Source organism: Stegodyphus dumicola, chromosome 7 (assembly GCF_044657685.1).
Source record: "Stegodyphus dumicola isolate Sdum_Otavi_A_Nest chromosome 7, ASM4465768v1".
Taxonomy (NCBI): domain Eukaryota; kingdom Metazoa; phylum Arthropoda; class Arachnida; order Araneae; family Eresidae; genus Stegodyphus; species Stegodyphus dumicola.
In genome coordinates, this window is record NC_140774.1 from 34,182,221 (window position 1) to 34,209,505 (window position 27,285).

Below are 27,285 nucleotides of genomic sequence, written 5' to 3' on the forward strand. Positions count from 1 at the left end.
AACATATTGTCCAAAGGCGAACATATTGGAATTACAATCAACAAAATACTTCTTTCTCATGCCTGGTATAGTCAAGCTAAATGTCACTAAAACGTAAAATAATACTATCAGAAAAATTAATACAAAAAGTACATGGTTTCACCATGGGAAACATATCTGTATTGTCATTGACAATGACATTAACCTGACTTATAAAAGATTAAGTAATGGGAAGTATATGGACTAAAATCAAGGATAAAGATGATGAAAATTGTCTACCAGTATATTACTTTTATTCATTAAGTCATCTAAAATTTGTGGCTTGCTGGACCACTGCCTGCTGGAATATCATAAGAAGATATTAATAGTAAGGACCAGAAGAGGAAATCTTTTTTTTTTTTTTTTTCCTGCATAATATGCAAAGAGTTCTTAAAGTATCATCAACTATGCATCACTAATTAAAGTCTTTTTAGTGCACTTTGTAATGAGTATATTTGATGGATTAATATTAAATGTAAAAGATATTTCAAGCGTTTGTATATTTAACTTTTACATTTATTTTCAAATTTCTTATTCTAGTGGACGAGAAAGAAACTTAAACATTGTTGAACTGCAGTGTGGAGGTTGCTCTAAATGGTTTCATGAGAACTGCATCAGCATCCCACTTGGGTAATTAAAGATAGTTAAATATTTAAATTTAAAAAAAAAACTTTTAAACTTCAAATTATTTTAAAAATTAGTAAATTTTTTATTTTTTTAGTTACTATTGTAATTCCTTTGCTTTGTTATATAATACTGAGCAAATATTCCAGATAATTCATGAAGGAAAAAAAATCTTAAGATAAGTTTGCATTTTATATTTCATATATTATGTGCTTGTACATTTTGATCATTTTATTTCAGTGTTTTTTATGCCTATGTTTAAAGTTTAAATATCATGACCATAAATGTAATTTATTAAATAAGTAAAGATACTAAAAGGGATACAGAAAATAATGTTTGTTGGAGATGTCTGAAGTACAGTATGTAACATACTTTTAGAAGAGATTCATAAGGTTATTAAGTGCTGAAGTGGTAACTTATTCAAAGGATTGAATAATAGTATTTACACACACACACATATATATGCATACTATTATTTTATCACTAATTAATAATATTATGTTGGTATGTTATAATTAATATAATAATACATACTATAATTATGTTATACCATTGTTACATATAGTGGAACCTCGAGATACGAGCACCTGTATGTAAAAGAAATTTGAGATACGAGAAAAGTATGAGCAAAAAATTCGTCTTTAAATATGAGCATTGACTCGAGTAACGAGCAGCCAGCCAGGCTGTTGGTATGCATGGCACCATTTCCCGATCAGGCTCGACTCAGAGAATCTCCTCATCAGATCACTCAGTGGTCTTTGATGTACATGTTTGTGTGCTTGTGAGTTAATTATTTTTTATATTTCACCTGAAAATCATTATTTCAAGATGCCTCCCAAGAAGATTGCTGCCTCAGATAACGATGCAAAGAAAAAGAAAGAAGCCATGTCCATTGAAATTAAAAAAGAAAACATAGATTAAACATAAGAGTGACGGAACTGGTGAAAACTCATGGATCTGCGACATCGATGGATTCAACATAGACGATCTGCACTATTAGAAGAAGGAAGAAATTAAGAAATTTGATGTGGCCAAAGAATTTACTGTTACTTCCAAGCACCGTCCAAAACTCATCAAAGATGTTGAGAAGCTGTTGATGTGGATTAGCGAGAAGCAGTTAAAAGATGATTCGGTGTCGGAAGCTATCATTTGCGCTAAGGCTAAGAATGTGTAGTTGGACCTTCTCCGAAAAACACCAAATAAATCGACTGAAGATGAGAAGGCATGTAAGGCAAGCCGTGGATGCTTAAAAACATTTAAAAAGAGAACCTGTATTCACAGTGTTGGGCGACATAGAGAGGCTGGGAGGCATATAAGCATTCTGTACCGCACCACACGCAATAGGGAAAATTCATACTTGTAATTGGCCATACTTTCCAATGACATTATTTTCTCTTGGCTTAATGACGTTTAGGCGGGATTCATACAGTTTTGTTTTCGTTGAATGACACGCTGAGTTAAACGGAAGTCTGTGAATTATCGTTTATTTGAAGCGAAAAAAATGTAACCGCAGCATTCTGCAGATGGCTTCCTGTTTCAAGAAATAATAAAATTATAAAATATTTAAAAGACCCTGTTAATATCAGAAGTAATCTTAAACGTTTAGATTATATAAATAGCTGAGTTAATGAATTTAGTGCAAAAACTAAAGCGCTGCGATCTTGGCCCATTTGTAAAGGCTTTGTGTGCCATTAAGTATATTGTCATTATTGCAGTTTTGTTGCATTCTGTTCTTTTCGCATTTGAGAAAATATTTCCTCTGCAAATGTTACATTATTTCCATGTTAACATTCATGTCATTTCTAAAATTCTGTTGCTTTAGATGAAAGAAAAAAGTGAATTCAGTATTGTCGCTGAATTTAATACAGTCAAAAATCTTTATTCCAGACTCGTCAGGACTTCTTCAATTCCGGATTATCGGTTTTTCCGGTAGATCATCAATCAAATCTGGTAAGATGGCATGCAGAAATTATAAAATTAAAAATATGAAACCGTAATTTATGAAATAAAGAGCAATTATTATTATTCTAAAGGGTATCAAAATATACAAAAGAAAGCTTAATATTTATTTGTTTACTTTATTAAATATCTCTTTCAATGCACACATGCGTAAAGCATACATTACGCATAGTCAAAATTAGAAAATTGCAATCAGAAAACTATTTGGTGTCTATTCATGATATTTATAATGATGAGGAATTTGATTTAAATCATATTAAAGATGGAGTTCATTGAGATGAAATGCTACATTTAGTAAGGAATTATAAGCCGAATAAAATAAAAACATCTGCCCTGAAGATACTGCTGACAGAACTTCCAGTTCATTGCGCGCCGCGATGCCCCCCTCCCCCGGCAGAGCAGCGTGAAATTGATAAACAGATTTTGGAATGGTTAGAGAAACAAAGGATATGCCTTTATCCATTTTTTGCAGCAATTCCACTTTTTGTTTGATGGACATCAAAACATGCTTTCGCTTTGTAGATTCTTTGGCAGCTCCAGAATCGTAAATTCTTTTTGACATAATCGAAAGTTCAAGCTTGCTTTTATAAAATTGCTCTAACAGTCTGCAAAAAATAATAAGCCGGATCCAATTAGAAGATTAAGGAACAACGCAATCTGCAACATTAACTTAATTAGATAATTTTAACTTAGCTTATACCGTTCGTTATGGTGGCATTGGTGATAAAGGTAAAGCATATTTTGCTTCCCTTAAATAAAGCTAAGACTAATCTAAATAAAATTCATGCTTTATTTCGTAAATTAAAATAAAATAAGCTAACACTGTAGCCTTTACAATTAAAATCATTTGAGTGAAAGAAAACTAGCATTATGCTAACTCATAATAAGACATTCGCCAATACTGGCGTACATATAATACTCGGCCAACCTACCGATCTTGATGTCAGCGGCCAATCAGCGGCAACCACGTTAGCTTACCACCGATTGACCTCCAATCAAAATTTGCATAAGGAAAAACTAAAGCCAACAAATGGCCTTCTTTTCCTCATGCAAAGACAAAACCAAAACTTACACAGAATTACAGAAGTTCATAGTTCAATTCATACGAAAACACTTATTGTCTTTAAACGCTGAAAACATCTAAACAAAACTTTCTTAAACTAACAGCAATTGCCGCTTTTGTAAATAAGTCCGCAGTATTTGATTTACTGGTGATAAATTCAAGGTCAAACACTCCATCATTTACTAGTCTTCTAATAAAGTGATATTTTATGTCTATGTGCTTAGTTCGAAGATTTTTTATTTGCGATCTAGAAAAATCAATGGCAGACTTGTTATCACAAAATAGTTTACATTCTTTTAAATTAAACTTTAAAATTTTGTCTTGTAAGACATTTTTCATCCACATTAATTCCTTTGCTGCCTCCGATAAGGAGATAAACTCCGCTTCCATAGTTCATAAACTTACACATTTTTGTTTAACAGTTTTCCAGATTACCGGTACTTCACTAAAAATTTAATATAAATCCTCCCATGGACTCATGGTCATCCCTATTACTTGCATAATCAGCATCTGAATAACAATATAAATTTAGATGTTTAATCTTAGATAAGTTTAACTTATATAATTGAGTACTATTGAGATAACCAAGCAATTTCAACAATGCTTCCCAATGCCTAATTCCAGGATTCTCCTGAAATTGTGATAAGATATTCACTGCATATGTAATATCAAGCCTTGTTCTGTTAGCTACAAAAACTAAACATCGCAACAGATTTCTGAAGGGTAATGTATGCATTTTGCAATTTCTGCACTTGTAGATGGACAATCTAATTTTGTAAGAATAGTGCCTTTAGCTATGGGAAGTGAAGTTATTGGTATCTGGAAATGTTTAAATTTTTCAAAAATTTCTTTGATATATTTTTGCTGATGTATAAAAACCTCATTCTCGTTCTCTAAGAATTCAATTCCAAGTACCGTTTTAGTTTTGCCTAATACTTTAAGATAAAAAAACTTACTCAGCTGTGAAATTATTTTATCTATACTATATTGATCTTTACCAAAAATCACAATATCATCTACATATAACAAGAGAATTACATTTGAACTCTTATAAACACAAATACACCATTGTATTTTCTTAAAATGTAGATTTTCTAAAGTACTTTCAAATTCACAAAACCATTCACGTCCACTTTGATGTAGACCGTAAATGGCTTTGTGTAATAAACACACTTTATTTTCCTCTTCAATAAATCCTTCTGGTTGGGTCATATAAATTTTTTCATTTAGGTGTGCATATGAATATGCGTTCTTTACATCTAACTGACAATTAGTCCATCCATATAAACACACCAGTATAGTGAAAAATATTCTTATGATTGAAAAATTTGGTACAGGACTGTAAACGTCATCAAAATCTTCACCTCTTTTCTGCCTGAATCTCTGTGCTACTAAACGTGCTTTGTATCTAACCCCTTCATTCTTTTCATTTCTTTTTAGCGCATAGACTCATTTGTTTCCAGGCATAGTTTTATTTTCTTGCTTTTCGACTAATTCCCAAACCTTTCTTTTCTTCATTGTGTCAATTTCTTCTTTCATTGCCTTATCCCATTCTTTGGCATTTACTGATTTTTGACGGAATTTCCTCTCTTAGCGTAGCATAATCTATCCCAGTTATTAAAGTATATCCACATCTTCCCTTTTGAAATCACAAAATGAACACCTGCCTTTTCTAACCTTGCTCCTGATAGTAAATTTCTCCTTAGATTTGGATTATATAACACATTATCTAACTCAATCCAATTTATCCGATTGCCTACTTTTACTGCAAATTTGATGGTACCCTTTTCTAGTACTTTACTTCACTTGAGCTAGTCTCTCGTTCTACAAAATTAACTTTCCCCGAGTATTCATTTTTTTTCTACTAAAATCAAACTTATCTTTTTCAAATTTAATATTTCTTGCCTCACAATACTTTTCAATATCATTAAAATTTGCATAAGGAAAAACTAAAGCCAACATGTTATACATTAAACGTGCATGCGTAAACGTATTTAAACGCATATGTGCAGAAAGTTTGTAGCTTTGAGGTCCGAATTATGGACATCCGAATTTAAGACTTTTTACTGTATATGTGTGTAAGAAAAGAAACTTCCTTATCTGATAAACACTAATTTTATGCAAAGGTACAAAAGATGTTACACATTAAAAAATGGGTAATCATAAAGTAATATTTTAAAGTTTTAAATATGTATCTCTCTGTTCCAAATATATATTAGTGTAACTTAAAAATTAAATTTTACTTTTTCAGACTGATTATAAATATTGTGAATTTACCATGCTAGCTCCCAACGACGTTTTTACTACTTCTGAAAAATGACTTGAATCATGTTTTCGGAGATTGCATCTGCAAAAAATGGATATATAATGAACATGAAATAATGATAACATCTTTAATAAGAAGTGTTTAAAATCAAGAATACATTTATTAACGATCTCTGTACTTAATACACATTTACGGAGTTAGCACAAGACGAAATAAAAAATTTTCTCTCTAGGGAAAAAAAAATCACTGCATTTTTTACATTAAATTTGCCACACTAAGGCTTTGTAAGAAGTGTAATCTTATAGCACAAAAATACAAAGCACATAATAATCTTTTTGGTTCTGCTATCAAAATTTAAACAAACTTTATGGAGGTATACCTCAAGCCCAAACAAAGTAAAGGCACTCCTAAGCGTAGAGGAAATGATGTCATTAGAAGCTATAATCCAAGCACGAGGAGAGATTGTCCCCTATGTGCATGGCACGGTATAGAATGCTTATATGCGGCTGAAAGCTCTTAATACAGCTGCTGCTGATAAATTTGGGCAGAGTTACTATTATATATTACTAGTGAGGGCTTTCTTTCCCAGTAAGTGTTTAATTGTCATGAAACAGGTCTTTTTTGGAAGAAAATCTCTAAGAGGACCTACATCACGCAAGAGGAAATATCTTTGCCTGGCCACAAGCTAATGAAAGATAGGCTTACCCTCTTGTTTTGAACCAGTGCAAGTGGAGACGTAAAATCAAACCGTTTCTTGTCTGCTACTCAGAAAATCCACAAGTTTTCAAGAGGAGGGAGGTGCAGAAAAACCACCTGAATGTGATATGTTGGGCCAACAGCAAAGCCTGGATAACACTGCGAGTTTTCATCGAGTGGGTCAATGAAGTTTTTGATCCCTCAGTGAAGAATGTTTCTTAGGACACATTATTCAATGTGAAATTATGTTCTGTTTGTCTGAATCATGAATTTGATGGTCAGAATTTGTAAGCTGAATTTTTCTAAACTTCCCACTAACATTAGAATTGACAAACTCTTATTCTTGTGTGTATGGTTTAGATTTTAAGTCATTCAATTCTGAGATTGCATTATTAATATGAATCTCTACCCTGCTAAAAATCATGACCTCTGCTTGAAAAGTCAGAGAAAGTTCCTTCTATATGGAAGAAAATGTAGCAAGAAATGTAAAGTTAAGACAGTTTGAAAGTTTTTCATTTGTTCCAACAATCCTTTGGCCACAGAAGCATCCTTTCACTTTTCATTTGACACTTATTTTTCTTCTTTGCATCGTAACTCTTTAACAGAACAAGAAGGGCATTATTTGATACCCATCAAATTTGATGTAAATATTTGAATTTCAGAAGTTTTGACTTCAACAGCTGAGCAACTTGTCCTAGTAACTTTAGTCTTTTCGGAGAGTTAGCGTAAAATTTATACAATGTCTTGAGATAATTGCTCAGTTCATCAAGATATTTTGTGTCTTTTACTGAGTCCAATACACTTAAATTATGTGCAATACATTACTGTGTTACAAGCTCCTTTATGTGTTTTTTCAACATGTCAGCAAATTCATTTTTTCTCTTTCAGTCATGTTTATAGATCAAGCCCTACTGTCCAGCATCTTCTCCATCAGTTGATTCCTTTTGCAATTCATGATCTAAAGTTTCATAGTTATTTAATACACAAGAGAAGAGTCAATATGTACAGCTAAAAGGAATGATGTTTTTATAGCCTTATGTCTTATATACCTAACATATGTGGTCTCGTAGATGTATTGATCATATTAATGAAGAGGAAATTACTGTAATAGTAAAATCTCTACTCAAGACTTTACTATTCGAACTGAATAAGTAGCCATTCATATACACTTGATGAACAAACTGGAACATTCTAGGTTTTGAACATTCCAGAAAATTTTCTAATAAATGGAGCATAAAGGAAATAAATTATCAGTAAGGAAATTTAAACTAAAAGCAATTTTTAGATGTTTTGCCTTTGATGAATTTTGAACTTGGTACCTTCGGTTTCCAAATCCAATGTCTTACCCTCTGAGCCACAATGTGCTTGGTCGAAAGGAACAATTTTCACTAGATTTCCCTCTACTTAGGAAGAAACAGCATCCCGCTGTGATTTGGTCTGGCTTCTTGTAATAGGTTTTGTAGAAGTATTGCACATTCTTCCATCATCCAGTTGTCCTTCTGGATCAAGATAATAATCAAGAGTTTCAATCTCGAAACGTGAACGATGTCTTTTGAACTCCGTCTCTTATTTTGCTCCATACTTTCTACTTTGTGCATCACGTCAGAGAGTTGTGTTATTCGATATGGTCTAAAGTAATGGATTAAGAGTTTTTCGGATAATCTAATCATTCGCACTGGAGTGGAGACCCAGACTACATCTCCGATATTTTAGCTAATAGGTTAATACTTCTCGTCACATCGACACTTGTCTGTGGCTTGCGCTTTGAGGATGTGAAATTTTGTAGTTTCTTCAGCTCTGGTAATTAGATGCTATGTTGTTCTTTAGTATTGGATGGAAAAATTACCTCAAGTGGCGTCTGGATATCTTTACCATAGATGAGAAAAAATGGTCTGAATCCTGTTATATCTTGTTTCGCTGAATTGTAGGCAAAAGTCACAAATAGTAGGATGGTATCCCAATTTCTCTGCTCAACATCTACATACATGGACAACATGTCTGTCACTGTCTTGTTGAATCTTTCTGTTAAATCATTTGTCAGTGGATAGTAGGCACTCATCAGAAGATGAGATAGCTGGCATAATTGATTCACTGTGCTTCAGTACAATTTCTTCAATTATAAATTTGACAATTTTGATGCCAACAGGTAATGGGAAAGCATCCAAGGAAATCTATTCCAATTTTGGTAAATGGTATGTAGGGAGTTTTACTGGATGACACTGTCTTGGTGGAAGTTGCAGTGGTGATTTCCATCTTTAGTATTCTCAAAAGTGTGATACATACTGTCATGTGCTCCCATATTGCTCTGACCAATAGTACTTTCTCCTTATTCGGTCATATGTTTTAGTAAATCTAAGGTGACTGGCAGTTGGAGCATTATGAAGACTTCTTAGAACATTGCTACAAAGTTGTATTGGTACTACCAATAACCATTGCTGTGCTGTAGGATCATAGCTTCTTTTTCTACAGTATAACCATTTCTTATTTGATAATTTTGGTATGCATCACCTCTCTTGAGAGTTCTAAGTGCCAGCATTCCAGACGGATCTTTGACATTGGCCAGTCAACATAAAGAGTGGCGATCTGTGACTACTATGACAGGTTTTCCATAGAGATACAGCCTGAATTTACTGATTGCCAAGATGATGGAAGGTATTCCTTTTCATTTGTAGAATAGTTCCTTTCAATTGCAGTGTAGTCAATTTCAAATGCATAGGCTGTGGTTCTTTCTTTGCTATTCTGGATCTGAACCAGTATTCCCCCAAAGCCATAGTCACTAGCATCCGAATGTATTCTCATTTCTGTGTCTGGAATAAAATGTCCCAAAACAGGGCCAGAACTGTTTGAGTTGCAAAAGATTCTCTGTGTAATGTGTTCCAAGGAAATATTACATCTTTCTTCAGCAAGTCATGCAAGGGTTTCGTGATATCAGCAGAATCTCTGATAAATTGTTGGTAGTAGGAGCACAGGTTCAGAAAACTTCAGACATCGGTGATATTTTTTGAAACATGGAACTTTTACAGCCTCTACCTTTTGTGGATCAGGATAGATCCCATGTTGATCGATTAGGTGTCTCAGCACCATCAGTTTCTTTTTTTCCGAATGAAGATATATTGGAATTTAGCATCAATCGTTCAGAACTTTCCTAAAGAATTTTTGATGTTCTTTGAAATTAGGTCCGTGCATGATTATGTTGTTGAAATAGCAAAGAGACTGGAGCATTGCATAATACAAGTGGCATGACTTGAGGTAAAATTCATAGAGACCATTGGCATCATGAAGACTGTCTTTTCTGTCTTTATCATGAACTTCTATTTGCAATATCCTGATTTTAGATCCATCATAGAGAAAACATCTGCACTAGCGAGGTAGCTCAAAGCTTCATTGATGCAAGTTAATGGATAGACAGCCTTCTTGGTTAATTTATTCAATCTTCTTTAATCAACATAAAAATGCCATTCATCATTTTTCTTCTTCACATGCACGACTGGAGATGATCATGATCTGCCTGACAGTTGTATCACATTTTATTTTACCATTTTTTGCTCTTCCTTTTCAAGCACATGTTTTTCAGAGGTTGACACATAGTGTGGCCTTTGACTGGCATGCTGTCACCTGTATTCATCTTGTGCTTCACTGCATTCTTTCACGATTTCCTTGCTATACTGTTAAAGCAGAAAATATCACTAAATTTTTCTAGTAGACTCAACAACTTGTCTTCCTCAGCATTGGTCAGATCAATATCCAAAATTTCTTCCCAAGTGAACCTTTTTCTGGACTTATGTCCCTCAGAGCCTTCTTGAGCCTGACCACTCAGGGAGCAAATAGCTTCATTTGTATGGTCATTTAACAACCTAAGTTCATCCCTTTCAGTATCATTTCGTTCATCAAGAACAATTTTTTACTCATAATTTAACAGAATTATCCTCTATGATGACAACTGAAGCTGGTATCGATAGCTCTCTTTCACACATCAGAAATCTATTCCCAACAATCATAGCTCCATTTGCTTCCCATACTTCTGGGAAGTATGGAAATAGTTTTCTTCCCATACTTCAGTGTAGGATAAGATCACATAGAGGTTCTTTTGTCTAGGATGAATGATTTCTGAATGCAATGGTAGCTCTTTCAGATCAGAGGAGAAATCCTGTTACAACGAGGTGCCTTTTTTAAATGATTCTGGTTGCAGCCTCAAAGGTCACTCCGATGGACAAAGGAATAAAAGAAGTCTTTTCATCAGGGTCAGGATATCGACAACTTTGTTATGTACGAGTGAAGGAATCTTCCCCCCTTGAGGAGTTCACAGCAGGTAACAACACTATGAGCTGGTAAGGTCTTGAGCAGCGAGAAAGGAAAATAGCTTTCCTGAGAAAAGCTAGGACTTTCTTGCTGGAGCAATGGACATATTGTCCCGCTAGTACTATAACTCCTCGTGTATAATGTTAGTAGCGATAGGGCATTCTTCCTGTTAACAAAATTTCTGAACTTACAGGACTGAATGTATCCAAGTCCTATATCATCATGATTTGCGATTGTTAATGCTTTTATTTTATTAAAATTCATGTTATTGTTGGAACTTGAGAAGTTCATTTCAACCCAGTATTACAACCCAGGCTTTGTATAGTGGTTTCAGTCACTACACCACAAGGGCACAAATTTGCCTTGTTGAGTTTGCTTCAATTAAATAATTTGTCACGGCAAACAAAGAGCACTGTGGTTTATTTAAACCTTCATTGTCTGAAAGGATTGGTAGCACAGAAAAAGTTCCATCTAGTATCATTTGATTTTTAGTATCATCATCTCAAGTATCATTTGATCGCTGCATTGCGAAAACACAAGGAACTCAAACATCCTCTTAGTCCTATTCAAATGAACTTTTAACACACAGCATTCCGAGGCAGCCACGGGTTTATCACAGGCAGTTCTCATTGTAGGTCCATTCTCAGTAAACACAGGAGCATTCAGTTGTCAATGTAATTTTTTAGATAAGAGAGAATAATTGGCACTTGAATCAACAGGGATTTTTACACACTGCCCCCTCATGGTGAAAAAGGTAGTATTCTTTTTTAACTTGGGTGTGGTGTATGTTGAAGAATTTTCTTCAAGTGTGGCCTCACCTGCTGCATAGGTTGCTTCTTTCTCATTGGGTCAGTGTGGAGAATAGCTGGAACAGCATACCTGTGACTGTTTTCTGAGATAGCATTGCGGATAAGATAAGGCTTCTTATTTGGGAAGGAGTAGGCTATGCATACTTGTCATCGAAGCTGTATAGAGAATCAGTGTCTATATCTTGTTGAGGGTTGTATTGTCCTAAAAGCTCTTGCATTTTCAAATATTCGGCATCTCTCCTTTCAGTATCTTAAGACATGCCATGGGCATCTGCAATGATAGCAGAGGGCACATTATGGTCAGTCCTCCACAGGTTTGTCCTACCTGTGGTGCCTCTCTTGCTGGTTTCATTTCTTGACTGCAGCCTAACTGAAACAGAAAGTCAGGGAGTGTTTTTGCCTCTTTCTGTAAGTGTTGCTATAACCCCTCCCAGACCACAAATGCTAAGTCATTTGGTGTCTCAGGTTCTTTGTCCATATAGCTCTGAACATGTGGCAGGACCTTCTGAAGCTCTTTTCTGATGGTGACACACATCATAGATCTCATGATCTACATTGGCCAAAACTGCAGAGGCATGGGTAGCCTCTAGAATCATGGTTGAGTGATATGGTTTTGTCGAAGGCTCTTTATGTCATGGCAGCATTTCTTGAAAGCAATAATGCTGTCCTGGTCCTGAGATGAGTACAAGACCTTCTCAGTTCCCTTCATGAGATGGGCCACTTTCTCATCTTCAAGCATGGAGGGGTTTGCTTTTCGGCATAGAGCAAGTACGTCTTAAATGTAAGCTTCAGACATCTCATCAATTTGCTGCACTTATGTGAGTAGCAGTCTTTCAGCTGGGCACTTTACATCAGTTGCATGGCAAAATGTGTTTTTAAGAGCATTTCTGAAAACAGCCCAACTAGTAAATGTGTCTTCATTATTACTAAACCACTGTTGAGCGGTTCTTGTGAGATAAAAATAACATTCACCAGCCGCATTTGTTCATTCCAGGATTTGATCAAAGTCCTTGAGCCATCTTTTGGTATCTTGTTGGTTGTCCTCAGTGAACATACACGGTCTTCTGGGTAGTTTGTAAGTCAGGATCAGTACTGGTACTATATTACTCAAAGTGAAGGTAGCTTCTGCTTGGCCTCCTTCCCATCAACTACCTTCCTCAATGAACTACCTACTTGAATCCTGCAAGAGCCCAAACTCAAGTCCTTGAACACATAGGCTTTGGCATAACTCTTAAGTAGCAATTCATTTACCCGGCACCTCTACCAAACTGTTACGTAGATGAAGTGATCATACAAATGAAGAGAAAGTACTCAAGTCAAAACTTTATTATTCGAACTGAATCAGTATCCACTTATACACACTTGATGAACGAGATGGAACTTTCTAGACTTAGAACATTCTAGAAAATGGTGAACAATCTCCAATAAATGGAACATAAAGGAAATAAATTAATGGAAAGAAAATTTAAACAACAGCCAGTTTTCAGGTGATTTGCCTTTGATGGATTTCGAACTCTGGACTTTCTATTTCCGAATCTGATTGTCTTACCTATTGAGCCACAATGTGCTCTGTCAAAAGGAACAAGGAACAATTTTTGCTACAATATTATTAGTTCTTCCTCTGTAGATTTATCAGTTGACACATTCAAAAAATGCTAACGCAACTACAATCTAAAATTTCAACAATAACCTTTTTATGCATAATATTTGCAATATGAGAAGTAAACTGCCTGCATTGTTTGTTATTTTGATATACCCTGAGAGCAAAGCCTACTTCAAATTTATTAATCAGCGTAACTAAATTTTTTAAATCAGAAAATAGCTTATTGTGTTTTGCAATACAAAAAGCTGTGTTAAATTGTTTTTCTAATGCTGAAATAGTCTTTCATCCATTTTTCTTAGGCACACTGCTAATGGTGTAGACTAGAGTTTCTACAGTTATAGCTTTCAACAGATCGTGCAACATGAAAGTTTCTGACTTAAATGGCTCACTGAAAACTTGTATAGAAAACTTGTATAACCTGCAAGTATTAATATGGTATTTCTGGATATTTTTCGTACACTCTGCACTGAACTTCACCATTTTCATACTGAAACCACCGAAATTCTTTGAACCACTATTTTCACTCTTTTTAACATTATCTCAATCGATTATATATCACAGTATATAATCTTTCTTTATGCTCACTTCTTTCATGTAGCCTAGTCTGTTCAGATTATTCATGGTCACATTGCACAGAAAACTCACATGACAAATCCCCGCCTTTTTTTAAATAACAGAATACTTTTTTGATTTTTCAAGACCATTATGGCCTTGAGAAATTAAAAAATATTATGCAATTTCATGAAATCATGTTTATAACAACGGGATCAGTGAGCTACCACATGGTATTCTACTCACAATCACCATGTTGGAAATATCACATACATATATATATATTTCAACATTAGTTTCATGCAATGAAATAAGCACCCATAATTGCAATAAATGGCTACTGTAGGATTGAGTAAGATATTTTAGAATTTCATTAGATACTTCACAGTCATGTGTAATCGGCAGGAAACAGTGGAACGCAAATGTCAAAGTGGCCTTAATTTTTCTTGTGTTTCCATTAATTGCTTGCACTGACAAAGGGCAACCAAAATGCACCTTGAAAATCTCTCAGGCAAAGCTTAAACAGTGGACAGATTGCAAAAGCATTTTATGTGATGATGAACCATAAATCATGTAATATAAATGTTTATTTTATATTCAAAGACAGAAAGTATGGCATGAGTATAATTGGAGCACAGCCTGTTACCAAAAATTTCATGAAAATAAATTGTGGGAAGTATTAATCATACATTTCCAAGGTTATCATATTCCACAAGCCAACTGCAATTTCTAAGCCCAGATGATGAGAGCCATGAGGCTTTATGATAACGCAAGTAAAAAGCAAAATTTTTGGATTAGTAAAATGTGCAAAGAAAGCTAAATAAAGATGTTATAACTTAAGTGTTCCATTTTGATGCCAGAGCCCAGTCATCAATCAATCAATGAACTGCAAAACTAATATGATTTTGAATCAAAAAAATATCACCATTTGGATGCTGAACCACAATTTAATTTCATGAGATGGTTATTTAAATGCACCCTTTGTGTAGAATGGTATACTATTTTTTCTGAAGAAATGGGGTTGCTGGTTTATCTTTTCACAAATTACAAATTGTAAAAAAAAAAAAAACCTCTTTGGTGAAACATTAAAATCTTTTTTTTTTTTTTTTTTTTTTTTTTTTTTTTATAAATATAGAAAGCACAGAAAATCTGAGGGATTTGGATTTTAATGTCACACCAGAAGGTTTTGTTAAAATGTTTTATGCTCTCATTTGGTTCGCAGTTTATCTGTCTGCTCTAGGACTTAGTCCTTGCTGATGTAACTTTTTGCCTTTTTAACTTTATTATATTAAACATCACATACTTATGCCATATAAAAATAAACAGGAAAGTCATAGAGTTTTTAAAGACAACATATTTTTAGAATTCACAGTACAGTGTTAAGTGTCAGCATACATTTTTTAGCCTAGAAGGTTATTATTCTCAAACCTCACTTTTACATTAAATAATTTTTGTTAATTTTCGTTTTTCAAATAACTAGTTGCTTGTGCTAGTGTGTGTGTGTGATTAAAAAAGGTTTGTTACTTTTAAATTGCCAGTGTTATTAGTAAATATCACTGGCAGATTAAACTTAAAAGAAAAAATAAATATCTTACACTTTGCCAAATGGTAACAAACCAGCACATGGAGGTTAAAAGTTTTTATTTCAAATAACTTTAGAATTCCGAATAAAGTACTAATTATTGCCAATTTATTTTATTTGTTTTGCATTCATTATATTATTTCTTTAAAAATAATACATGAGGTGGTGGCGACATCTTTTTATTTGTGTTGCCAAACTTTTTTTTTTATATTTGCTGTATTATTTCTTTAGAAATGATGCTTACAGATAACATTTGATAGCAGCATCCATTTATTTGTCTTGCCATATATTTTTTATATTTGCTATATTATTATTTTTTAAAAATAATTCATGGTGTTAACACTTGGTAGAAGCATTAGAAAAGTGATATGGACAAAAAGGTGAAGTTTGAAACTAGTAGTGTTTCTGGTGCCTTTGGGGAGGGAAAAAAAAAAAAAAAATTAGATGAAACTTATTAGACTTACTAGACTTAGCAGTTGCATCAGGGAAGAAGCCAAACCAAACTAATGATGCTAATTGCTGAAAAAATAGCCTGAATAAAATAAATGAAAGTGAAGTAGTTTGGCTTTAATGAAAAACAGCCGCAAAATTTTCTGAGGGACAGCTTAAAAGCCACATAATTTCAAGAATGCTAAATGAAGATGTTATAACTGAAGTGTGGATAGGACCCAAGCATCAGTTAATTAACAGATGACAAAATCATTGATATACGTAAAATTACAAATTATTTATACAATTAAAATTATAAACAAAATTATTGGTATGATTTTAATTATACCAACGATTTTGTCATCTATCATTGCATTTAAAAATGCAGAAAATATCACAATGTAATGAAGAAATTGATAAAAAGAGGTTGTTAAGAATGAAAAGATTTCAGTTGGCTATTTAACGGGAGCTCTCTAGACATCTAAAATGTGCTGTTGTCTTGTACATGAATTTCATGGAAGAATGGTTGCAAGAGCCTTAAGGAGGTTAGACTTCTATTTCCACCCCAATTTTGGGTGAGAGCACACCAGGGACTGGTCCAAGGATACATTTACAAACATCCATGCCTTCCCCAGGATTCAAACCTGGGCCCTTCTTTACCACAGTAGGCTCCCCTAACCACTATACCATCTGGGTGGCACATCTAAGACATAAACTGAACAATAGAACTTTATAACTGAACAAGAAATAGTCTTTCTAATATTAAGGGTAAAGTATTGGGGAAAAAAATGAAAAATTTGTGATTTCTGTATGTCATTTTATTATATTCAAGTTAGTGATCTGCCATACCTTTGTAAACATTTCCTGTATTTTTGTTTCTTTCATTTATTTATGTAGCACATAAAATAATTTATTTACAAGCATCATTATAAGTTTTCTTTCTTTAGTTTGACGTGCTTGTCATATATTAATTTTTATATTGATTCTTCAGGATTTAACTGTTTTATATGTATTTTTCTTGTGTCTCTTTTTCAGAAAATGTGTTCCTTTTATGACATACTATTCATTTTACTGCAAACATTGTAACTCATCCGGAGTGGAAACATTTTCAAAGAAGCAACCTAGTAAGTTATAAAATAGGAAAACATATTTTCAGCATATGATAGAAATGTGGTACTAATATGTTTGTTTTGAAACATAATTTAATGAACTAATTTCTTAACTATTAAAATAATGTATCTATCATCAGTAAATTTTGTTATGCAGCATTCTATAAATTAATAGGAGCTGTATAATTTAAATGTATTAATTGACTTAAATTCTGAATATTGTTTCATGAATTATTGAAGAATTTAAATGAACTGATTTTTCTGTATTTCTTACTTTGAAGTAGTTTAAAAATATAATGAATAAATGGAAGTTTCTTCTGCAAAAGGGCAATTAACTTTAGAGGAGGACTTTTTTATCGTAAAATTTTGATACACAAATTTCTGCATGAGTTAATTTTAGTAAAGAAAATGTCACCTATTAAGATGAGAATTTTATTGTAATATTACAAGATAAAATTATTTTAAGATTTAAGTAAAAGTATTGATAAACTTCCAGAAAGGTTGAGGGATAATGTTATTTTGCTTTCCGAAAATAAAGAGGAAAAATAAGATGCTGCTAAATGAAATAGATATAGTCTGTTATAATTAATTATGTAACTGTGTATTTGGGAGACATCTTAAAGAACAAATCTTCAGTTAAATAAAATACATTTTTTTGGGGCGGGAAGCATATTTGAAGTTTTTTTTGGGGGGGGGGATACTGATTAAACTGGATATAGAGACATAAGTTTTGGGAGTGAAAAAACTCAAGAAACATATTTGCCATCACAGAATTAAATCCGGCTGTTCAGATTATTGTATGGCAAGAGCACTTTTTTAATTCCTTTAATTCCTTTTTTTGGAGAAATAACTCTCCAACTTAAAGGCTTGAAAAATGTAAAGCTAGATTAATTGCATGTTAATCATATATTTAGTAAATCTACAGAAATCTAAAGAGTGCTTTTTAAGCTTTCATCTTTACAATGATTTTTTTTTTTAAACCAGTTCATCAAAAAGTGATAATACATAGAAAAGAAGTAGAAAATAAAATGTGTTGCTTAATTATGATTGCACTTCAAGCATCTCAAATTGAGTCTCTCAGGTGGGTCAAATGGTCATCTATTTCCTTTCCCAACACATGGTGTCTTTTTTCTGCAACGAGTCTTTTGATGTCTAGAAACACATTGTTCACTCTAAGTCAAATTAATGAATGTTAATATGGAACTCACTAGGGACTTGTTTCTTTTCATAAGTGAGGAAAGTTTTTTATGATACAAACTCCTAAACATGAAAATCACATATACAAATTTCCATCTTCCTGGAAACCATGTTGCAATCATTTATAAAATTTAGGAATACTCATTTCTCTGAATTTTATTCTAGAGTTGCATTGAATTGCTCTTAATTCTATTTATAAATAGGCTGACACTCAAGGTCAGATGAGTAAATATTTTTGTAAAAAAGCCATCTGAAGAGTAATTTTTTGCATCCTAGTTTCTGTATGTGTCTTGATATTGGATGAGTTTCCAATTTTTATTAGTATATTATTATTATGCATGTTTGTTATTTTCTTGGAGTGAAATGAAGACCGTAGAAAAATGAGTTAGGAATTGCATGTATCTAATAGTCCGTGAATTGACATCCCTGCTGCACTTCATACAGGAAACTATTAAATTCTAGTTTTATTGACTATTGAAACTATAGTCTGTTACCTCCATTAAGTGTCTGTATGATCTTATGTACTGATAATCATTACTGATAGGCCCTGGTTTATATCCTGGAAAGATATGTGTGTTTTGTTAGTGTATAATGGCTGTGTGCCAGAGCTCTTTGCTTCTTGAATATAATAGTCCTTGTTTTTGAACTTTTTGTATCAAACCTTCACAGCTAATAGTACCTTCACAGCTAATAGATACATCTAATAGTACCTAAAGCTGCACACATGATTTGGTGACATTCTGTAGCTGACTTTTTGTAATAGAACTGGAAGTAAATGATGGTCCTAATCTGGTAACATGATAGTTCCATTTCAGACACCTTGTACTTAATGATAACCACAATTTTTTACAAATTTTATAACACAGTGTTCTAAAGCAAATCTTTCTTTGAAATGCCAAAAATCTTTTGACAAACTATGATTAACTCCTTGACATAAAACGACGTCCGAGAGATGTCATTCATTTCATGTGCCATTGCAGACTTTGACCTCTCCGAGATGTCAAAAAGTGTCTTCGGCCAATGCTGCACAGTATATTATTATTGTTATATGGCACTGTAAATTGGAAAATAAAACATTCTGTTTCTAAGCTTGCATATGAGTTTCATAGTTGAGACAAATTAAATGGTATTCTTTGGACGTGTCGGCATGTATTTTATTTGTATGTCAAAGGGTTAAACACACCAGTGCAACTGTTTGCAGTGGCAGGAAACTTTCGTTAAAACCCGATAAAATTATAAATAAATGAAGAATTAATTTAGTACATATTTTGTGTTGTCATCTCTGAATGGGGTGATGATGAGGCTAGTAGATCTTTAGATGGATTGCGATAAATCAACATCTTACTTTTCCTCTAAAGACTCATTGACAGATAAAGGGAACATTTGCGATAAGGAGGCTGTATGAGACTTGGAAAGAATTGGCATGTTAAAAGTACTAGGAACATCAATTTGTGAATCATCTTTCTTAAGAAAATAAGTGCTTACACTTTTCTTAACAGATTTTCTTTTGCTTTCATCATAAATGAAATAATAGAGTATTTTCTTTTCAATTCTGAACAAATTTCATGTTTTCAGAAAAGGTTTGTTCATATCTATGAAAGTTTGTAAAGTGGATAGCATCTGTACATATGTAAAGGAAGTTTTAAAAATATCTTCTTTCAAATAAATTTCGGAAAGTTATTCAATTATAAAAAATATATATCCAGCTATCTCAGTTAAAATTATATCATCATTATTATCATTGTAGTTTTTTCATTTGAGGTGAACAGCTACTTAAATATGCCATAATTTAAGCAGTAACATTCTTGAAAAGCAAAACCTTTTGTTACGAAAAGTATAGTCTAATAAATTAGGAGTATCTCCTGAGTTTCGAATACTTGCCTGTGCCACAGAATTACATGAAAATTTCTTCAAAATGATATTTAGCTATGACATGAATGCAAATATTTTGGCTGGTTTAATTATAAGGAGAGTCATTATTTTACTTAAAACTGGCTCCAGACCATAAGTTTAAAGTTTGACTGCTAAATTTAAATATCAGATGTAATAACTGGGTGTTGATAATATCAAAATAATAGATTTAATAATTCATGATGTCAGAAAGCCATGATATATTCATTTCCACTTAATATTAAAAATTCCATGAATAACATCAATAGATCCATAAAAATAGCATACTTCTGGAGGTTTTCTTTGCCAATAAAAATGGAAAAGGTACTAAGAAGGATTTAAGAAATTAAATTTTCTTTTCATAAATTCATAATTTCAATTCGTTCACCTTTTTATTAAGCTTTTAGTAGTGTTATTGATTCTACTACAGGTGTAGATCAGGGAAAGCTGCATGATACTGTGAATTTTGTAAATAGTATAATTATTTACTTATCTATCTTTGGTCTTGTTTGAAAGCATTAAACTTAGTTTAAAGTAATTTTGCTAGTGCATGCATAATTGTTTTGTTCATAACATATTTCAATGTCTTTTTACAAAAGAGCCTCACAAAAATCCCTCAAAATTTTCCCTATCATTTGTCCCTTTTTTTCTCCACTTCATTTTTTGTTTTTATTTCTAATCCTCATATTCTGAACCTGAGGCTAGATGAGATCTACAAATTTTAATATCACCTAGAGATAAGGGTTGTATCTGTTATTGGCTTAGGCCTTAAGCACCTTGTATGTGACATAATGAATGTGCTTGCCTCTGTCCCAGTTTAGAAAAAGAAAGGCTAAGGGTCTCCTTCTCCCTCTCTCCCTGTCTTCAACCTCTAAAGAGGTTGATGTTTGCTTTTCACCTTGAGTACTGTAAGTGCCTATAAAGATTCTGTGCACTTTCAAACATCCATGCCTTCTCTGGAATTTAAACCCAGAAATTTAAATTAGTTAATGATAATTAAAAATTTTATTTTACGTAAATTATGAACAAAAGGTATAAATGGTGCTATGCTGGAATAGATTTGAATCAAATTTTTATTATCCCCTAAGGAAGGAACTTTTTCTTTATAATTTACAATAGCCTTTCTTATTAACAAAAATGAAAAACATTTTCTCCTACAAATTTTTCACTGTGAATAAATAAACTTCATTGTCTATTGCAATTTTAGAGTTGTTTTATTATTTTGAAATCCATACTTTAGATAGGGCTTGCACACACACACATATATAGAAAGAAAAAAGATTCAAACATCATGCTATAAAAAGTAGATTCATACTTTTTAATGTTAAAACTGCAGTTTAACATTTTAATCTAAAATTCGCTATACTGTGTAATTTTATCCATAGAACAGAAATATAAATTATAATTATTAAACAGCATTTTTATATATGAGGGCAATCCCAAAAAAAAGGTCTCCTATATTTTTAGATATACAAAGAACCGTTTATTTTCTATAATTGCTACATCACTTTAAAGATTGAACAGCATAATCGCCATTTCCTATTGTCGAAGTGAAAATGGAGCAAAGAATTAACATTAAATTTTGCTTCAAATTGGGCAAGACAGCTGCGGAAACCTACGAAATGTTAAAACAAGTTTACTGCGAGGAAGCATTGTCCCGCTCAAGAACTTTTGAATGGTTTAAACACTTTCGGGACGGGCGCGAAAGCGTCGAAGATGATCAACACACAGGTTGGCCGCAGTCCGTATGCACGCCGGAAGCAATTGAAAAAGTTCGCGATATGGTGAAATGTGATAGTCGATTGACTATTTGAGTACTCAGCAATGAATTCAACGTGGATAAAGAGATGATTCGGCGAATTTTGACGCAAGACCTATGCAAATGCAAGATTTGTTCCAGATTCGTTCCTCATCATTTAAGGGACGAATAAAAGCAATTGAGACTGGATGCATATGGTGAACTTATCAACAACGCTGATGCTGACCCTGTGCTCCTGGATAGGATAGTCACAGGAGACGAGTCTTGGTCTTATCAATATGACCCTGAAACCAAGCATCAAAGCTCCGAATGGCGGTCTTTAAGTTTACCAAGGCAGAAAAAATTTCGATTTGAAAAGTCCAAAATCAAGGTCATGTTAATCGCTTTCTTCGATTGCGATAACTCGTTCATCATGGATTTCTTCCTCCTAACATGACTATCAATAGACAGTTCTACACAGAAGTTCTTGACTGACTTCGAAAACAAATTTGTAGAGTCAGGTTTCATTTTCAACAAAATGGGAATTGGCTGCTGCTACATGACAATGCCTGCCCACACATTTAGGTGCCTGTGAAGTGATTCTTAGCCCAGCATGGTGTTGTTGAAATGCAGCATCCACCATACTCTCCAGACCTAGCACACGCAGACTTTTTCCTGTTTCCTAAGCTGAAAAATTCACTGAAGGGAACAAGATTTCAGGATGTGGAAGCCATCAAGAAAACTGTAACGTCACTATTAAGGAGCATTCCAAAAGAGGACTTTAAAACTTCTTTCCAAAATTTGTGCAGCGGAGCACAGACGGGCATTATGGCTGATGGGGATTACTTTGAATCATGTTAAATGGCTATGTGTTTAACCTTTTTTTTCTTCTGAGTTATTCCATGAGTCCTGGAAATTAATAGCTGGACCGTGTAGTAGTTAATTGTAATTCAATGCAGTCTATTTGCTTTTTTTCTTGAATGAATATGGAAAAAACACTCGTTGGCTATGTATTCAACATAATGTAATTTAAAACATAGGTTTGCTTTGTATTGTGAAGCAGCTTTCTTTAAATAAATTATCACATTTTTGTACTTATATTAACACTCTGTAGTTATATTCTATCTTACATTAACTTTTTAATTCGCTGTCTGAGCACGTTGTGTTTCATAAATTAATTTTAAACGGGGCCAGAAGTAATTCATTTTATTGCAGTGGATTGGATTAATTTTGAAACAGTCAGTTCAAAGCATCTATGCATATCACTCTCTTTTCGGCAGAGGTGCTATATATCTGGAATCTTACTTTTTTCTCTGTATCACTTTTCAAATAAGAGGATGTTATAACCATGTATTTTCTATTATGAAATAATGAAGAATCTATATGTATGTATGCTCCTCACAATGGAAAAATGATAATACTTAGCAAATTTTAATGTGCATAGTTCTTCACCCTAACATCTGCACCTTAAAGCTTGAATTTTGAATATGTTTTTTATTTATTTTATATTTTGTATGAATTAAATAAATTTTTGATTACCAAACTCAGTGCTTTAAAAGCGAGCAATTGCATAATGTTTGAAATAAAAATATTTTATTTCCAGCATTCTAGACTGTTGCAGTTTAGCAAAAATATGCGATATTTCTCCAGTTTTAATCAGCAAACTTCGCTATTTAAAAACTATATGTTGCTGCTATGTGAAATAAAGTACTTTTATATTCCACATGCAAAGCATGTCGCCATTCAGTAAAGTGTAATACATTTAGTTTCAAATTTAATCTATTTGTTATAGAGCAACAAACTAAAGTATTTAAAAGCAAAAAATGCAGTACTTGAATATTTATTCTACTTTTTAATTTGATTGATGTAAAGAGTCATGAGTTAAGTCATGAGATGCCTAATTAAAAATATTGAATATTTTTATGAAATTACACTAGTTGCACTTATTTTTCTTTTCTTTTTTTTTCATGATAACAATTTTAGGCAGCTGGCTACATTAGCGGCTAGTATTTTTAAAGAAATAACATAGTGAATTAAACAATTTTTGGCAACACTGTATTGGGCATTCCCAAAATATGCTGTTTGTTTAATATTTTATGATTTTATTTATGGGGCATATGTGCGAAGAAAGTGTTGCGTACTAAAAGTTAACACAAAAGTGTATGATGTAAAAAAAAAAAAAGTTGTGTATCTCATCTTACTAAGAAAACTGAACATTGATATTGTTACGAATTTGGTATTTAAAAAGCTAATGTTAGTTCAAATATAAATTAAATGGTTTTATTTCTCGCGCAGTGCAGCGCATGCCGAATATTAAAAGAAAGCTAAGCCGGAAAATTGAAAATACAAGAGCGCGTGCATTAAATAAATAAATATCTCTTTTTTGATTTTGAGAAAGTACTGGAAAATTCTAGCGCGTGATTTTAAAATTTTATAAAAGGAGGAAAACATCTCAGTTTGTAGTAGTTGCTTAGTTTGTTGTTTAGAAAATTGCTCTTGTTGATTGTAGCGAATTCGCAGATTAGCGTTCTTTAGCTGTTTTGAATTACGTTCTATTGGACATTTGAGTAGTTAGAAGATAACTACTGTGAGATATTGTAATACTGCATGATAATTTGAGAAATTTTAGAAAATTTAAGCATTTTTGTTGTGATAATAATACATTTTTGTTCATTTTTCATTGGACTTGTGCATTCATTTCATTACGAACCCGTACGCACGCAACAATTTTTGGTGTCAAAAGTGGGATTTGAATGCCAATAACAAGAGTGATGGAGGAGCAATTGAGGCAGCTCATCAGTGCTTTTGCTGCGTTCCAAGAAAAGATGGAAGGTGGCCAAGCTGCATTTAAAGAAGAAGTGATAGAAAAGATGGAAGATTCCGTTAAAGGAGAGATGAGATCTGTTAGGGAGGAAATGAAATTGGGCCAGGAATCCGTTAAGGACGAAATGAAAGCCGTTCAAGCTGGTTAAGAAGAAATGAAAAGAGAAATTACCTGCATAATAGAAAATAAATTTGAAGCTATGAAAGGCAGAATTAACACAGTTGAAAATAAAGTTGGACAAATTGAAGAAAAAGTTTCTTCCGTAAAAGATCAAATTGAAGAAAGAGTTTCTTCGGTGAAAGAAGAAATAGAAGAAAGAGTTTCTTCTGTAAAAGAACATATAGAAGGAAGAGTTTGTGCCGTCCAACACCAAATCGAACAACAAATTGATGATAGGGTTTCTGCAGTAGCCAAAGGAGTGGATATTTTGAAGAAATTCGTAGCGACGGCAGGGAACAATAGTGATGGTTTTAAATTTTTACCCATGCCTGCTCGTCCCTCTTTGAAGTTATCCACTTATGATGGGAAGACCTCCTGGCAAGTGTATAAAATGCAATTTTCTATAGTGGCAGATGCGAATGGATGGGATTCCCAAACTAAGGCCTGTCATCTCGCCGCTTCACTGAGAGCAGACGCAGCGGATATCCTGCAGACGCTTCCCAAAAACCAAAGACTTGACTTCGAAGCTCTATCCGGCGCATTGGAGCTGCGCTTTGGCGAGAAATGTTTAAAAGACTACAGCAGGCTTCAATTAAAATCCCGTCAACAGAAGCCCACCGAATCACTCCAGGAACTCACCACGGATGTTGAAAGGCTGTCCCACCTCGCCTTTACGGATTGCCCGAGAGAAACGAGGGAAATCCTGTCCCTGCAATATTTCATCGATGGCATCCGGGACCCTGAAATACAGAAAGCACTGCGAATGGCGGATGCTAATGATCTGAAAAGCGCTTTAGTGTACGCCATGAAATTCGAGGCAGCCCAGCAAGCAACTCTTAGAGATCACTACCAAGTCAGCGCTGTGCGAGTCCACGAGCCAGCGGATCAATTGATGGCTCGTTTAGATGATGTATCCAGACAAGTCGACGATTTGATATGGAGTAGGAGTGAGAACAAAGTGGCTCTAAGGTGTTGGAAATGTGGTATTGAAGGGCATATACAACGGCATTGCAGAACACCCCAGGGCACGGATAATAAAATGGATGATTTGATAAGACCAGTGAATGCCTTGAGACGTAATACTGGTGAGAAGAAACCAACCCTAAAGTGCTGGAACTGCGGTGTTGAAGGCCACATACGAAGGAACTGCAGAACACCCTAGACCACGGAAAATAAGAGAGGTGGGTTAAATAGACAATTAAATGCCAAGGGATAGAAAAGGATTGACAAGAAAACAAAGTGCTGGAACTGTGGAACTGAAGGCCATGTACGAAAGAATTGCAGAGCAGCCCAGGGTACGGAAATTGAGACCATTTCTCAGCAACGAAGCAGGAAACAAATTAATGACCATATCAAAGAACGGAGGTTGCCAGATAATGAAAAACCTTGTTTTAAAGCACTCAAGGTTTCTAGAGTGAGTGGCAACAGTAACGGACTATCCATCTATGGAAATATCGATGGAGTTCCTTGCAATATGATCATTGACACAGGAGCTAATGTTACCATCATTAGGAAAGATGTAACTGAGCAGTTTAAAAATAAACTTATTTGGACGCCATTTTGTGTTACCCTTCAGACTGTATCTGGTGATAAGATCGACATAACTGGGAAGTTAAACGTGAGCATCATGTTTGGAAGTGCTGCCTACCATCACACGGCTTATGTGGCGGATATTACAGATCCACGTATACTCGGATTGGACTTTTTAAGGAAATACAATTTTTCCTTAGACTTCAAAAACAACAAACTGCTTTCAGCATCTGGTGACATGACTATCCATCCTCAGAAAAGATCCTCACCTGGAAATGCCGACACCTTGTCCGAAAGACCCAGTTCGGGAAGCCGGCGAAAAGAAACGCAAGACTACCAGCTATTCTCCATCTCAGAAGGTCTTCGGTCGAGACCTTCGTCTGCCTTGTGACCGCCTGTTTGTTCGCCCTATGGATGCGCCTTCATCGCCTGAGGAACACATCCAAGATATCCAGGCCCGGTTTAAGGGGATGCACCTTTCTGCACGAAAGCGAGTCAACTTGTTTTATTTATTGCATTTATTGTTCATGTTGTTTATTATTGTAATGTAATGCTTATTAATACATTTATGCCACAGTTGTAAGTTTAGCTTCCTGTCCAGGGATTGTACTGCCTGGGACGTGCAGTCCTTGGGAAGGGGGCAGTGTTACGAATTTGGTATTTAAAAAGCTAATGTTAGTTCAATTATAAATTAAATGGTTTTATTTCTCGCGCAGTGCAGCGCGTGATGAATATTAAAAGAAAGCTGAGCCGAAAAATTGAAAATACAAGAGCACGTGCATTAAATAAATAAATATCTCTTTTTTGATTTCAAGAAAGTACTGGAAAATTCTAGCGCATGATTTTAAAATCTTATAAAAGGAGGAAAACATCTCAGTTCGTAGTAGTTGCTTAGTTTGTTTTTGTTTAGAAAACTGCTCTTGTTGATTGTAGCGAAT

The 27,285-nt window shown here is 33.9% G+C and overlaps 1 protein-coding gene across 4 annotated transcripts in view; it reads left to right on the plus strand.

Moving 5' to 3' along the window:
- ash2 (Set1/Ash2 histone methyltransferase complex subunit ash2) overlaps nucleotides 1-27,285 on the plus strand; it is a 129,026-nt gene that overhangs the window by 29,321 nt on the left and 72,420 nt on the right. For all 4 annotated transcript variants that reach the window (XM_085820079.1, XM_085820078.1, XM_035364173.2 and 1 more), the window contains 2 exons: nucleotides 559-648; nucleotides 16,936-17,024. In XM_085820079.1, the coding sequence (XP_085676205.1) occupies nucleotides 559-648; nucleotides 16,936-17,024 (179 nt within the window). The remainder of the gene's footprint in view (nucleotides 1-558; nucleotides 649-16,935; nucleotides 17,025-27,285) is intronic.